At 36.5% G+C, this 16530-nt stretch overlaps 1 protein-coding gene across 1 annotated transcript in view; it reads right to left on the bottom strand.

The window, feature by feature from the left end:
• LOC126161971 (serine-protein kinase ATM) overlaps window positions 1-16530 on the bottom strand; it is a 481619-nt gene that overhangs the window by 242109 nt on the left and 222980 nt on the right. Inside the window, exon 22 of the mRNA XM_049918161.1 lies at window positions 2623-2744. Within this exon, the coding sequence (XP_049774118.1) occupies window positions 2623-2744 (122 nt within the window). The remainder of the gene's footprint in view (window positions 1-2622; window positions 2745-16530) is intronic.

The following is a 16530-nucleotide window of genomic DNA, read 5'->3' as shown; positions in this document are numbered from 1 at the left end:
ACTCGTGAGCCATTGGGCAAAGTTGGTGGCAACGCGGTGCATTCCAAAATGTTGTGTCAGGATTTAATTACATGATCCAAGTGAAATATTACATTCTTCTGCAATCTATCGGACAGTCAGTCTTTAAATGGCATGCACAATTTTGTTGATGTTCTGACTCAAGCATTATCAGTAGACGCTGAAGGAAGTACCGAACAAGGGTCAGCTTTAACCTCCAGCAAGCCGTTTTTAAACCATGTCAACCATTCGTAACACTGAGTACGGCTGAAGCACTCATCACCATAGGCTCCTGAATCATTTGATGTGTCTTTATCAAGGTTTTCTTGAGTTTCACACAAAATTTAATGCAGACGTGTTGCTCCTCTAACTCTACCATCTTGAAATTCACAAACTGTGCGACAACATTCTAATCAATACAGCAGTGAACAATAACAGACATACAACAATGAAACTCCCAGCAGTTACACATTAAACACAGGAATATGCAGGGATGCCAACTGCATTTTGGCCCAACAAACAATTGCCACAAAATTACGAATGTTCCGGAATTTTTTGAACAGACCTCGTGTGACTGCAGTTCCCGCTGAGTGCAATTTCTTTGTCTTAACCACCGTGCCACTTACCTCCATAAAGTGCTGTGAAGTATATATGGACTAATCTTGGAAGAGTCTTACGATAGGAAAAATATTCACCTCTCAAAAGAAACAACAATTTGTAACATCAGTTTCACGTTATCATGTGGAGGCATATATTCTGAACACACTGTAATCTTATGACGTTCACAGTTTCTGAATGAGTATTAAAGCATATAGAGCAGAGATATAATGGGTGATTCAAAAAGAAAGAACAGATTTTAATTGTTCATTACAGACAAACTGTGAATGATAGAAATACACTGTTCATGTCGCTGGTGGAGGGAAGGAGGTTCAAAGATTTTTGTTCACACAGACACTATACCATACACTTAACATGAGAACAATGCATTGCTCAAGAAAGATCAAAATGGCAGTCCATTTCATTTCTCATATGAATCACCAGGTCCCTGTTTACTGAAGCGATGCCCTCAACAATTCCATTTCTCAGATCTTGAAGAGTAGCCGCCATTTGTGGGATGAAGACCCCATCTTTTATGTACCCCAACAGAAAAAAAAAAAAAACTGCGAAGTGTGAGGTCTGCTAACATGGGAGGCCAAAAATTATAGATGAGGTCTTTTTGTCCACCTCTTCCAATCCAACATTGGAGGATGCTGTTGTTAAGATAATGCTGCACCTCAAGGTGAAAGTGAGGCAGAGTGCTTTCAGGCAGGCGTCGTTTCAGAACTTGCCAAATCATTGTTTGAGGAAGCTGAAGTTCCTGGCATGCCCATCTTGTGGACTTCCGAGAGCTCCATGTGAATGCACCTGGGATACACTCGACATTTTCATCACATGTGCATGGCTGATTAGTGCTCTTCCCTTTGCACGTGCAACAAACTTCCAAGAATTTATGCTAGTCATAAATATTCTTGTACAGGGGTGGCTTCTTGCTAATTTGGCAACAAAATGCAAGTCACACATGAACAATGAACTGACTTAGCTTAAATTCCAACACACAAAATGATTTCTCTTGTGGTGTAGTCATCATGTTACTACAAGCAGACAACAGCACAAATGTGTCAAAACTTTGAACCTTCATGCTCGATGTGTGTCTATCTTTCATGGTTTGCCCATAAGAAGCAACTGAAATACATTCTTTCTTTCTGAATCGACCTGTACAGTTCATCAGCAAGTATAGCTCCTCCATCCTCATCTACATCATAAATTAGTTAGTCTATTCTACGGAGGTTGCAGCATTTCACTGCAGGCAACTGAAGGATCCAAATATGTCTCTTGACAATATACTAAAGCAATTTCCCCTGTATTACGAGACTCATTTCCTCCACATGACTCTACCAGTAGCTTTATTATATGTAACTGCTTTTTGTTATTTCTGCTAAGGATTGGTAGGTTGTACTGTCTCTTAACACTGTTAATCACCATCCCACATAATTTTCAAATCAGCTGACCGGCCACATGAAGAGGCACAATTGGAGCCTTTTTTTTACACAAACATAGTTTACGCTGTCGTCAGTTCTCAATTTTTTCTGTGTTTAATACATCATTGAGAGTGTAGGAAAAAGAAAGAGTGGGAGGATACAGTTTCCAGACATAATGTTGTAATGTTTGTCTGCCATATAAGCAAAAATGTAAATTATAGTATTTTTTTCAATTTTGATGCCAAATAGTTTATTTTACACTCTCTAAAATTGTTGTATGGCATATTTAAAAGAAACAATAAAAATATAATTACATGAATGAATAAAAACACTATCTGCATATTACACTGGTTTAACCTCTGTCCACAAGAGAGACACAGGCAGCATTAAATAAAGATTTCAACAAACATAAAGAGCCCAACAAATACATTCTAAAGAGATTTGATAATCAAATGCATGTTCTATAAAAATGATAGCACTGCTGACCCCAAAAATTCCTCATAATGAAACATTTCTAAATTTAGATACTAATAACACTTCTGTATTAAAATGAGCCACTGAGGCAATCAATCAGAGTTACACAACGGCCAAAAAATGATTAGCTTACCTGTATTTGGTATTTACTAAGGCACCAGTGAGTGAAGAGATATTTTAGATTTGCAGCAATAAGCTTACTGCCTATTATGTTCATAGCATTTCCAGCAATAGCAAGCGACTTTTTTACAAGATCTATAACATGGAAGGAACAATATAAGTCATCAACCAAAGTGAAAAGTGAAGGGCAGGAACTTAAGTACGAGTTTCTTCCGTGAAAGGAACTTATTAGAGATATGAATAAATCAACAAGTGTAATGTCATATTCATTCAAAACTCATAATCTTTGATATTTGATTCCATAACTGTTTACAAAATGACTGACATTACTCCTTTACTCCTTTGTTTTACACCACTGGGCAAAAACTTAGCAAGATTATTACTACATGCAGTTTCCAATGTTCCTAGCATAATAAAAGACTCTGACAGGTCTATTTGGCATATAGATCCATGCTGATAGAACATTTCAATAAAATTATGTAAGATGCATGCCAACTGCAAAAGGAGGAGGGGCAGAAGTTACAGGGAATCCTCTACAACATATATGCTGAGGTATACTGAGATTTGAAGATATAACATTACAATAAGATATGAGGTCTAGCTGAGGTCATGTCAGATACTCTGAAGCCACTTCAGATATGTTAATTATACACACATCCCAGTCATCTGCACTGGAAGTTTTCCAGCCCTTAGATACTCATATATTGGGCTTGATTTGTACCCTTGTTATATATATTGTGAAGAATAGATTAGTAGTATCTAATTAAGAAAACTCTCTCTCTCTCTCTCTCTCTCTCTCTCTGTGTGTGTGTGTGTGTGTGTGTGTGTGTGAGAGAGAGAGAGAGAGAGAGGGGGGGGGGGGGGGGGGGGAGTCTTGTAGATATATTGTATTTTGGAGGGGAATTACTTTGTGTGTTGATACTGCAGTGAAAGCTGTGCGAGTCTGATGAGGGCCAATGCATATGTTCTGCATCTTTTGATTGAGAGCAGCCTTGGAGAGTAGTCCCCATAATAACAATTAATGGGACTAAGATTTAACAATGATTTTTCTTTTCGCCTATCTAGCTGCTTAAACTATCAATACATTAATTAACTACATAACTGGCATTGTCAAGTTGTAAAGTATTAAACTAGGAAACATGAAATATAGTGTTGTGAAGAGTGACTTTTCTTTTTCAAGTGAATACTTCATAATCAGCAAGTGTCAGATATTGTTACACAGAGAAGTTTGTTCTTGGCCAGAATATAAATTTATATAACAAATATAAGGTTGACTTATATGGACTACAGGTAAACTATACACTTTATGAGTACACTCATATATGATTAACAGTTACAATATTTCACCTACATTGAATAGTTGTCTCCTTACCTTTAGAACAATGGATGAAATCGAATTAACCACATTGACATTTTGTCCACCTGTCATGACGGTTTTGTCATAAACTTGAATACTGTGAGACTCTTACTGCTTTTCCACACAGTCTGCACTGCAAAAATTACAGACCTGTAGCTATACCCATGCTTTTATTTCTCATTGTATACCTAGGACTGTGGCAGTAATCATTTTGACCACTTAACACTTCTCTATGCACCTATGTCACCTGAGAGTGTCACAAATGCTTAGTTGCATTGCAGGTGATTTTAATGTGCTACTACAATTATGCGAACACTTCTGAGCTGATTATTGTGTCATGCTTTGTCTAAAGTGCTTTGTTGTGTGTAAGTTGCATTACAGCTATTGAAAATGGCTCATGACTTATCAGACTAAGAGGTAATGAAAAATTTTGTACATCTTCAAAGATTTTCGGAGAAAAAGTCAGGGAAGACAGTGCAACTGAAAAGCAAATAGAACCTGGTAGGGGATGGCATTCAAATACAGCAGAGGACGAAATTGATGATAAGTGTCAGTATCTTTAACTATTTTTAAGGAGTCTTAGGAATTTGACAAAGACAGGATAGAATGAGACATTTGGGCCACACTTTGAATGCACCAGAAAGATAACAAACGCAAAATATACTATATGACGGAAGAGGACCAAGGGCACTTGCAAAGAGAAATATCAAAATTCACAGTCCTGTTAGTTCTCAATGACAGTTCCTAAAACTGTATACACAGACAGAAGCCCATAAGGAACTCGATGTATTCAGTTTTGTAGGTCTGAGGCGCCCCCCCCCCCCCCCCCCCCCCACACACACACACACACACAAAAAAGTGGAATTAACATTAATATCTTGCTGTCACAAAACTGAGGACAATAGTTCTTAGTTCTTTGATGACAGAATATCAAGGTAGTGAGACATTACAAAATTTGTATTCTTTTATATCAGTGAACGAAGGTCAATACAATTCAAAACAGAGACATGTGCTTTGGTGTTAGAAGTGTGGAACAGTTTCACTCAAAATTTCTTCCTGCATTACAGTTCCGGAAAGAACATCAAACTGACAATTTTTTATGTACTTGCAAGCCACCAGCTAATGTCCGTGAGACTCCAATGATCAGAGTTTTGACCTACCGGCACACCTCATCTGGGCCACTCTGATAATGATATATACATGAAGGTAACTCGTTCATAACTTACAGACATGGTTGTAACAGCTGAAAGAAGATGACCTGGAGAAAATTACAGCATGCCATCATCATACACCTGACTAATGGTACAAATACATCTAAATCAATCACTTCCAATGGAATCTATAACGGTCCTGATGCAAAATGTGGACACATGAAGTGAACGACTACTTCAAGCGGGTCATACAGTACACAGGATGATTTAAAAGGTTGCACACAAATTTAAGGAGTTGATAAAGGAATGAAAATACAACTATTACGGAATACAAACTTATCATCTTGGAAGTAATTCTGAGCCAGGTATGTCAGTCAGTAACAAGGACGGTAATGCACATGTGTCTTAAGTTCAGTTCCTGTTCCAAAGCTGTTTTACTTCGACTCCCCTACCAGTACCAGTTCCTTCAATTTGTGTGTAACCTTTTGAACCACCCTGTATTTCCCACAGTTAAATTTAAATTGTTCTATCCCAATAAGTTCCCACTGTACACACAGTAGTTACAACATTTAATAAATAGTAACTGGAAATATGTGCACTTCACTTTAACTTCTCAGTTATCTGAACTCTAAGGTTGTGTATCTAGACTGCTGATTTTTGACAAAGTGTTCCACAAAATAACAACCCATAGGAATTTGCTCAAAAATCTACAAATCAGCCATCTATAGTGACAGCTGAAAATTCGTGCCTCAGCAGGATCCTAGTTCAGACCTCCCACTCATGGCAAACAGTTATCTTAATCAATTAGCCCATCAAAGTATACTTACAGGGTGACACACACACACACACACACACACACACACACACACACCACACACACAAAACCACACACCAGTGATGTTTCCCTTCCATTATCCTCCATGGGATACATGGGAAAATCACCAATAGGAGAATATATTCAGTGCGGGTATGAAGACATGGATAATATTGAATTAATTAACTATGCTACTGTACTTATTTAGTTCATTTTTTCATTTTACTGACGTTACTGACTTTGCTGGGTCTGTGAGAACATCTGGTTACAGTATCTGGGAGTAATAGGAGGCAAAAAAGTGATATTGAGATGACCCAACTGGTAGAACTGAAAGCTGTGATAAACAAAACATTCCAAGTTAAAATCCTCATTTGGCAGAAATCCTGTATCATTCTAAACAAATTATATTGTCTTGAGTACGATAGTGGCTCGTTTAAAAGATTTCGTTGGCAGCAATTTTTCCAAGAATATTTACATCCTACATCTACATCTACATTCATACTCCGCAAGCCACCTGACGGTGAGTGGCGGCCTAGCCTGTAGTAAAACCTAGCGCCTCTACCAAAGCCATCCCTCAATAGGTGCTACTCCCAAATATCATGTGAGAGAAAGATGATTGTAGTATTTGGTGCCAATAGATGGGGAAAAAGACACTGAGAGTTTAAGTCAGTCCTGAAGGTTTACTTGAGAATGTCTAATTGTTTAAGATTCTAATCTTCGCCTGGCATAAATTTTCAGGTGTCTAAGAAGATGGTTAATACATCTGTAGCTGTAGTAGTGAAATGATTTCCATGTTTCACTGTACTTTTCAGAAAATATTTTGACTCTGCCACTACTATTAATACAAAATGGGTGGATCATTGTCCACATAATGCCATAAAAGATAGAAGAAAACAAAAGAACAGAGAATTGTTGAATCTCTGTTCTTAACACCACACTGATTAGATGACACAAAAAATATTGCTGTGTTTACACTTTACCATATTTTTTAAGAGTTTAAGTACCAGAACTCAAACTTTTATAAGTTTCCAAAGAAACAAATTCCAATAAAGTAAATGGGCAGTCCTAAATGAACCACGGACCTGTCCACAGTGGGCTGACTTGTTTGACTCACCATTACAGATAGCAACACCATAGGTGCAACCACATCGGAGAACAATCTATGATGAGGTCAGACTTACATGTTCCTGAAGATGGCCAGGAGCTTATTCATTAGTGGCATGGGAACACTCGGAGTGATTCACCAATATGGTATTGTAACAATAACAGATATGGCCTTGATAAACCACACTGCATTGAGAGTATTTACCTACAACAATATTACATCCTATAAAAAAAAGTGGTTTGATACATTTAACACCACCATGTGGCATTACCTGCCTGAAGGAAATATTACATAAATTTCACAATACGCAAAAATTTAATTAAAAGAAAATTCATGAGCCATTATAAAGCTCAAGGATAATCTCTGAAAAATTACCAGGAGGCAATCTCCAAGGATCTACAAAGTACATACATCCATTTCAGAAGGGGATCTGTTTTATTCTTTCTACAATATAACAAACCCAAAAAAGAAAGAGAATATACTACATTTTACTGTTCCAAATCAAGAGAATTAATGTAGCTTAAGTGGAAGTTATTGTTGCAAGCTTGGCTGTTACAAAGAAGGAATGGCTCAAAAGTGGAAGAATACACAAAGGCCTACACAAACAAAATTACCTTGAAGACACTATTATTGCTGTTTTTTGTTGTTGTTGTGGTCATAAGTCCAAAGATAGGTTTGATGTAGCTCTCCGCACTAGTCTATTCTGTGCATGCCTCTTCATCTTTACATAATAACTGCAACCTTTTTATTGTAATCAATCCTAGGTCTCCCTTTACAATTTTTACCCTCCATATTTCCTTCCATTACTAAATTGACTATTCCTCAACACCTCTGAATATGTAACATTGACTGATCCCTCCTTTCAGTAAAGTTGCACAATAAGAAGTACATGAAGATGAAAAGGAAGCTGTGATATTGCAAGAACAACTTCACAGAGCACTGAATGATCTAAATCAAAACAAGGAACCAGGAATAGTTGACATTTGCTTAGAATTAAGATCCATTCACACTAGATATCAACGGATCATCACATCAATGTGTATTCAAAACAGGCATTACATCAATTCACTTTAGTCCAGTACCAAATTGTGAAAGTGAGGTTATGTGATACAAAAAGTCAGAGTATAGTTGGAATTGAGGAACTAACAACAATAAAGTCTATTAATAGCCAAAGCAAACTTCACAATGTTTGTTCTTGCTCAACTTTGCACGCTAAAGTAATGAGAAGTGACACAGCATTTCAAAACAATGACATTTATTTGCTAGCAAAAATATATGCATACATGCACACCAATAAATGTTTATAAGGGCATAAATAGTGCACATGTTTACCTTATCGACTATGCTTTTTGTTCTTACAAAACTAAAGATTCATAAACTGCTGTATTTTTCTCTTTAATTAGAGCTGAATCTTTTGTGAAATCCAATGGCTGAAAAGAAATGAATATACATCTCATGGTCTAGATTTAAAAAGACAAGGATACATTCACATTTGTAATAGGCTTGCCTCTTTCATACATATGGCAAAAATAGAAAAACCAAGTACATAACTAAAGCATACACAGATAAACAAACAGGTAAAAAGTGATATCTTGAAGTGAAAGTATCAAACAAGAACAGACAATTATGGACTAGTCTGTAATCATAAACAAGCAAAAAGAAAAAAACAGCAGCACACCTACCAAGCTGAATTTAAACCAACAAACACAGCAACAAGACTGTCATTAGTGGTTAGATGGGTGAAAAAGAATTGTAATAAAGTGGAATTCAAAACATCTCAATGGAAGAATGGTAGAATCGCTCATCCTATGAACCAACAAGTCAAAAGTCAACACCAAGACTCCCACACCAGGAAAAGAATCAGGATTTTTTCCCCACTAGGGAAACTAGTGCAAAATGTGATGTAAGTGATCACACAACAAAATGATGTATTCCCTGTAGCTAGTTTTAAATTTTTGAAAAAAGAGACAGCATTGGTCGTATATTTTTTTACTATCGCAAAATCACATATGTGATTGCCGTAAGCTTAGTGACAACAGTGCATCCTAATTTAAGTTATACAATATACCACTGAAGATGGTCACTCAGTGACAGAAAATCGATTTTGCGATAGTAAAAAAATATACGACCAATGCTGTCTCTTTTTTCAAGTATACCTGTTATCTGGTCGTAGTGCACAAGACAACATGGAGTCGCCAATCAATAGTTTTAAATTGCTGCAGCAGAAATGTTAAATTCATTGTCCAATAAACTTAATGAAATAGAAATGTTGTTAAATGGTCTGAATAACATTTCTGCCCTATGCTTCACTGAAAACTGGCTTCAACAAGACACGTTAAACTTGATTTACTTTCCTCATTTTAAATTTTCAAATATATTTTGTACAGAATACTGAGTCATGGGGGTATCTGTGCAGGTGTTCGACAATCTGGATTGAACATTATATCTAAATATCATATCCTGTCCACTGAAAAATACATGGAATTCTCTGTAATGGAAATAGCAAGACAAAATACAATTATCTTTCGCATACACAGGTCACCAGACAGAGACAGAAAAGTGTTTTTTAATCACATGGAGATATTTTTGGAAGAAATTCACTTGCCCAAGAAAAATATAATTATATGTGGTGACTTCAATACTGATTTCTCACAATCAAATAAATTCAAAGATGATGATATAAATTTATTACAGACATTCAACATAAGCTGAAATGTAATCTAACCATCTTGATGCTAATATCAAATCTAGTGTAACATTTATTGTAGAACTACTTGCAGACATAGTAAATTTATCATTTGAGACTGGTGTATTTTCAAATAGACTAAAAATTGCCTTCTTAAATAAAGGAAGGCTGATAAATGACTCTCAACATGGGTTCAGAACTAGGAAGTCCATTTACAGAGCAATTTTTGCCTTTCTAAAAGAAGTATTACCAGAAGTGGATGATAAGCATTACGTATCTGGAGTATTTCTTGATTTCTGTAAAGCCTTTGATGTCAATGATTACGACATTCTCTTGCATAGCTTAAATATTTATGGAATTAGAGGCCAGTCTGAAAGGTGGATCCAATTATATCTCAAAAATCAACAACAGATTGAAGAAATAATACACAAAGATAGTGAAACACAAACATTTCTAGTTTTTGCAGCAATGAGCAAAAAATGAAGTATGGCGTCCCACGTGGGCCAGTCCTGGGACCTGTCCTATTTCTGACACGTGTAAAGGACTTTGTTGATAAATACATGATGGAACCACAGTGCTCTTCACAGATGACACTAATATTTAAATTAAACCACAGTCAGGAAAATCTGCAGGAAACGAAGGAAATAATATCTCAAGTGTGTCATACAAAATATTTAGGCATATAGACTCAGGAGGATTTGAAGTGAGAGCTGCACCTTAACAATCTAAATAAAAAACTGAGTACACTTATGTAAGGTATTAAGATCTCACTCAAAATATACAAGTTGCTCATCATTGGTGACAATGTACCATGATAGTATACAGACACCACTGATGTACGAAATAATTTTATGGAGGAATTCCACAATACCATAAAGAAATAAATAAATAAAACATATAAAACACAGAAAAATTGAACAATGGAAACTTCAAGTAGGAATATCAACAACGTAGGAAAAGACAGATTGCTACTTATCATAAAGAAGACACATCAAGTTACAGGTAGGTACAATTAAAAAACCGTCAAACACACAAGAAAGTGCACCTCAGGTACACATGGCTGAGATGCTACAGTTGGCGATCGTGTGTGCGTGAGGTGTGTTTGCTTGTGTGTGTGTGAATGATGTGTGTCTCTCTTCTACTGATAAAGCCTGTGGTCGAAAGCGTTCTGCTTTTAATTGTGCCTGTCTGCAACTTGACGTGTCTTCCTTACAGTTAAGTAGCAACCTGTCCTTTCCTAGATTGTTAAAATAGAGAAAAAGACTATCAGAGTTATAAGGAAACCTAAGTGCAGGGATTCCTGTAGACATCTTTTTAACATGGTCGTCTGAAAGTACTATCACTCCCTTGTTTGTACATGCAAGGTACGTCTTAAGTAAGTACTGTTTTGAAATAAAAATAAAACACGCACACTTTTCGTAACAATTTTATTTTTACACGAAGGCTTGTACTTTAATCTACTTTTCTACATAATTCTCACTAATATTAAGACACTTATCATGTTGTACAACCAGCTATCGATAATTTAAATGTTCTCTAACAAATGCATTAAGCACACTTCTTGATGCTTACGAGTGATGTGATGTTACAGAAAAGAGTGAGAACTTTTAAGGACAGCTGTGCAAATGTGCATGATGATGAATGAAGTGGACAACCTTCAGTCATTACAGATGATTAGGTGCAGAAAGTTGGTGAAAAATTGGAGAGAACAGACACTTTACGATTTGAACGTTATGTGATGAGTTGCCTCAACTGTCAAGAAGTGTGATTTATGCAACTGTTAAAGAATGTTTCAACTATCGAAAGTTATGCTACGACATCAGATTTCTGCAAGGAAACTATTTAAAACCGGTTATACGACACAATGAGTCCCTTAATATCACTGGCAATTATGTAGAAAAGTAAGTTGAAGTATAGGAAAAAGTAGACTGAAGTACAGATTTTCATATAAAACTAAAACAGCTGAGAAATGTCCACTTGTGAGTAGATTGAAGTACAGGCATGCACATAAAAATAAAATACCTAAGAAATGTCCACTTGTGTTTATTTTCGTTTCAAAATGGTCTTACTTAAAAAACATGGTTTGTATAAGAGTTAAAAATTTTTATAAAAGGGAGTATCTTATGAAACAGAAAACATCTTCAAACATAACTATGATTTACAAGAATATGAAACTAGGCAGAAGCTTAACCTACATGTAAACACAATAAGTACAAGAAAGTTTTATGTAAACTGAATGGGTTACAAACACTGACAAAGATATAAATTAATGAGTTGTTTTGTGGCAAGGATAATGTTTTGATACATCTGTATGAAACAAAATAAAAAAAAACACTCTTCAATTTATTAATTCCTTTATCTTCACCCGTTTGTTTCTATAAGAGGTAGCGTATGGACATATGCTTGGATCTGTTGTACCAGCAGTGTTAAAAAATGTGTATCTCTCATCCGTACACTAAAAGTATTACAAAAAGTTATTAGGAAAGCAACATTTATTTGTACATTTAAGATGTCCACTCCCTGTCTGTTCATCATTTCGCCTATTGCCGAGATCTTGCATCAAGAGGTTCGGAGCAGACAAGAAGAATTTACACTATATTGGGAGGAGCAAACCTGCATTGACATTGTCACCATCGCAACTAAACACAATGGAATTAATGTGAAGCAGTATGTTACGTAAATTATGAATACTGACCTTGAATGTATTGATACTGAAGGTCTGTTAAAGTTCACCCAGGATTGTGTATAGACTCATAAATTACCTTCAAATTTCTTTCAACTGTTCTTTCCAGTCAATTTTTGCAGTTATTCAAGCAATTATTAATCAGTTTTCATTACCTCCTCCCACGTATACATATTCAATGACGACCTTTAAAAGGACGGTGCCAAGCAAAATATGAACAGACCTTTCAATTGTTGAGATAAAATTTTTTGAGGTAAGTGAGTCATATTATTGCTACCAAAAACTAATGATACTTTCATTGTATTTGTCCGCAAGATTGGGAATCATAAAAACACTGAAAGAGCAATTTAAGATTCAATGCTGCCTACAAATGAGCCGATCCCAGAATGCTGATTTCAGTGGTAAAGGTAGGAAGCTGCAATGCTGTGTGCTTATATGGCCGTGCTTGGTGCTGTCTCTCTGGTAGTAGATAATCTCTTTTCCTTCAAATTAATATCCTTTACAGAAAGTTATTTCTACAGAAAAGACGAAAATTTGTACAAAGTCATCATTAAAGTGCAAGATATGTCATTCAAGATCTATAAGAATGTGTCAGATAATAATCAGGTTCAGTAGTGAAAATGCAGCTAAATTTAGTTTAACTGAAAAGTACTAATACAGACAAAATTTCATTTTTGAAAAACCTTTATTCCTAATTTTTGTTAAAAAATTTGTACAATGGAGTCAAAGGAATTGCCATTGTTGAAAATTCATTACAAAATTTGATACGTCAAGATGTCGGGAATCCGAGCTTGGCAACAGTTGAAGGTAATGCGGCAACTCGTGAACTGACCAAAGGCAACCAAATCAACGAGGTTGACAGGCCACTATCAACAAATGATGACACTGGTAATATAACTAATCATGATGTCAGCTCTGTGACACTCGACTCGACAATTTCTCAGTTCCCAGCAAGAAAAATTTCTTCAAATATTGAAGCTCAGGGGCCAAAAGCGAAATTTCCTCTGATTACTTACTCACGACATTGCGAACGCAAGAACAGAATGTTTCCTGTTCTTGTTCCTGTTCATAACAACAATGTAAATACTAGTGAGACACACAATTTGATACAACTCATACAATAAATAACACGACAGTTCAAAAAACCAACAGAAATTTCATGAAAGTGTAACACAAGTTATGGGTATAGGACAACAGTTTACACAGTGCAATCAGATATTTAACGATTTCAGGAAGAATATTAGTGAACAGTGAGGTGAGGTGAGCAAGACTATACGCACTGAATTATCTAACGAACTATATGGGAAGCTGACAGACTTAGGTAAACAACTAAAGCAAGAAATAATTACTGACATACCCGCAATGTAAGCACGTTAACAGAAAGAGTATCATCCACAGATGATAAGCGAGAACAACTAGCAGGTGAATTGCAAACGTCAGTGAAGCATATTCCCAAGTGAGCTGCAAGACGTGTGCAAAAACTTACCAACAGGAGTACAAAGTTAATTTTAGAGTCAAAATTTGCCAAAAAACAGAGCATTAAGATACGTGCAGTTGTAAAGCTAATAACTGAAAAAGCTAAAGCCAGGACGCTGGATAAGAGCAGCACCCTTGCTGAAAAGGTAGTGTTAGAGTGCAAAATTTATGTAGATACAGTAGAACCAGCTCTAAAAGAGAAAGAAAGTCAGTTTCTAGCTAAAATACATTCAGGTTTTAAGGAAGCAGAGGAAAGATTATGAGGCAGTATTGCTAAAAATACTGACATTCCAAAGCAACATTTGACAGAAAACAAACCCATGCTTCTAGAGAAGTTAGATACTTTCACTGGTTACCCACAATACGTGGCTAGCCCGTTGAAGGAAAATAGCGAAGAGTGTGGAATACAGCAACACTTGCTGGCAGCTGTACCTGTCAAGCAAGCGCAGTTGCCATGCTCTATGCCACAAGTGAACATAAACAAGCCTGTCACTGACAGTGCAGCGTGTTTGTCAACATCACTTGCAGATGAAGGGTTACTTGGGCATCGACAATTTGAAGTATTTACTTCCGAAGGGAAAAGAACAAACCCTGTGGTCTTTATCAGAGCATTTCAAAATGTTTTACCTCGTAGCTGGACTGAAGCCCAGAAAATTAGATTTGTTGCTGTATACAGACAGGGCGATGTTCTACTGTGGGCTACGGACATGGTGGAACACGCCACTACTATGAATAGTATGGAAGAGCCTTTCTGGATAGGTATTGGTCTGAGGCCAGACAAGAGAGGCTCAAACTGGAAGTGTTCAACCCAGCTCCATTCAATAGCAAACATGGAAACTTAAGGAGCTATTTTGAAAAATATTTGAATAAAACCAGATATTGGATGAACCCAGTATTTCAAGTAGATGATCTGTTAATTTTAAAGAGCCGTCTTCCTCCTTATATTTGGGAAAAACTCATTACCATTCCAGAACACGACGCCGAATATTTTCTATCCATGCTGGACTCAGTACATTAGATATACAAAGGGAGACCAGCACAGCCCAAGCCTGTTAGTACGCAGATAGTGCCACAGCGATTTATGGACCAACAAGTTAACAATGGATTCGTAGTACAACACGGATGGCAACCTTACCCCACACAGACCTATAGTAACGGTACCGGTAATCACAATGGCAATAATGAAAGCTGTAAATTCAAGGGTGGATATAAAAGAAATGGGTAAAAATGTAATAAAAACAACTACAATGAGCAGGTACCATATGACCAGCCTGTAAAATATGTACAGACACAAGCTGCCGTCAATAATCAGCCGATCGCTTGGTAAACACGAAACAGTACCATACAACAGAACAATCCACAGACAGCAGAATTCAGCCAGCAAAGTAATGCACATTTACAGAATAACACACAAAGGCAAAGAGAATTTCAGTCGAGAGCCTCACGGGATACTAACTGGGGTAATCAAACACGAACAGTCTATATAGAAGAAGTTACACCTAACAGAGAGACCAATGCCAGCGTGATGCCCGAAAACTTGAACCAGTCACAGTAGGCCTCTGTTCTGTGGCCTGGAGGAGAGTGGGGGCACAAGCTTGATTGACACTTACTTTATCAGATATGATCAAGGTAGTGATGTAAAAGATTATCTGTATCAAAGTAATGAGGATGCACAGGAAAACTTGACAGAGGACAAGGTACAAGCTACTATTAAAGCCAAAATAATTAGTTTTTAAGGAAAATTTTTGCTTGTTCTTTTTCTTTGTACGTTAAATGTGGTTCCAATAAAGTAAGTTGTAACAAGGAAGAATTTTACTTTTATGTGTCTAGAGATGACGATACTCTAAATACAATGCTTGGGCTTGCACGTAGCCCAGTTGTAAACAAATAAATTAACTTGTGAAACACACCATAGTGTGCAATGCAAGCGGTATCGCGGAAACGCAGTGCATGCGAATTGGGGAGCAAAAAGATAGTCGAGAAACTGCAAGCTCGTGCGTGCCAGACAGGCACAGCTGGAAGTGTGCGAGTGCCCAAAAGAAACAAACCTGATGAGCTACAGCCCAGACTAAGTTTACTGAATAAACAGAGACATAGAAAAATTAAGAGTGTATCTTCTTAAGGTATGCTACTATATACATTACAGCTATATATGTACAGTATTTACAAATTTAAGTATTGAAAGTGCACGCTCTAATCATACTGGATTGATGAAAAAAATCTTGCTGCACGTAAATAGGCAAGTACAATATAAGAGGAAAACTGAATACAAGGTCACACCATGCCTCTAATACACTTTATCTTTCAGATTTATAAGGTAACTAAAGACGCACACATGACATGAAATAAGTTTTGCGATAGCACGACTGCGCACTGAAGTTAATGAATACATAGTTGAATATATGAAGAAATCATTAATACTCATCAAGCCACTATACAATTATCTATGAAGATTTAGTTTTAAGTTAGTATTAAGTTTTTCTTTCCAGGGAACGATGCATCAACACATCCTAAAGTGAAGAAAAATAAATATTTGTAGAGTGTTAGGTATCATACAAACATAAGATAGGACCACACCACAAGAGTTTGAAACCTAACTACTGTGAGTGTCGACTACCCATAAAAGTGTCAAACACCTGAAATATATTG

Source organism: Schistocerca cancellata, chromosome 2, assembly GCF_023864275.1.
Source record: "Schistocerca cancellata isolate TAMUIC-IGC-003103 chromosome 2, iqSchCanc2.1, whole genome shotgun sequence".
NCBI classification, from domain to species: Eukaryota; Metazoa; Arthropoda; class Insecta; order Orthoptera; family Acrididae; genus Schistocerca; species Schistocerca cancellata.
This window is presented reverse-complemented; position numbering and strand designations above follow the sequence as displayed.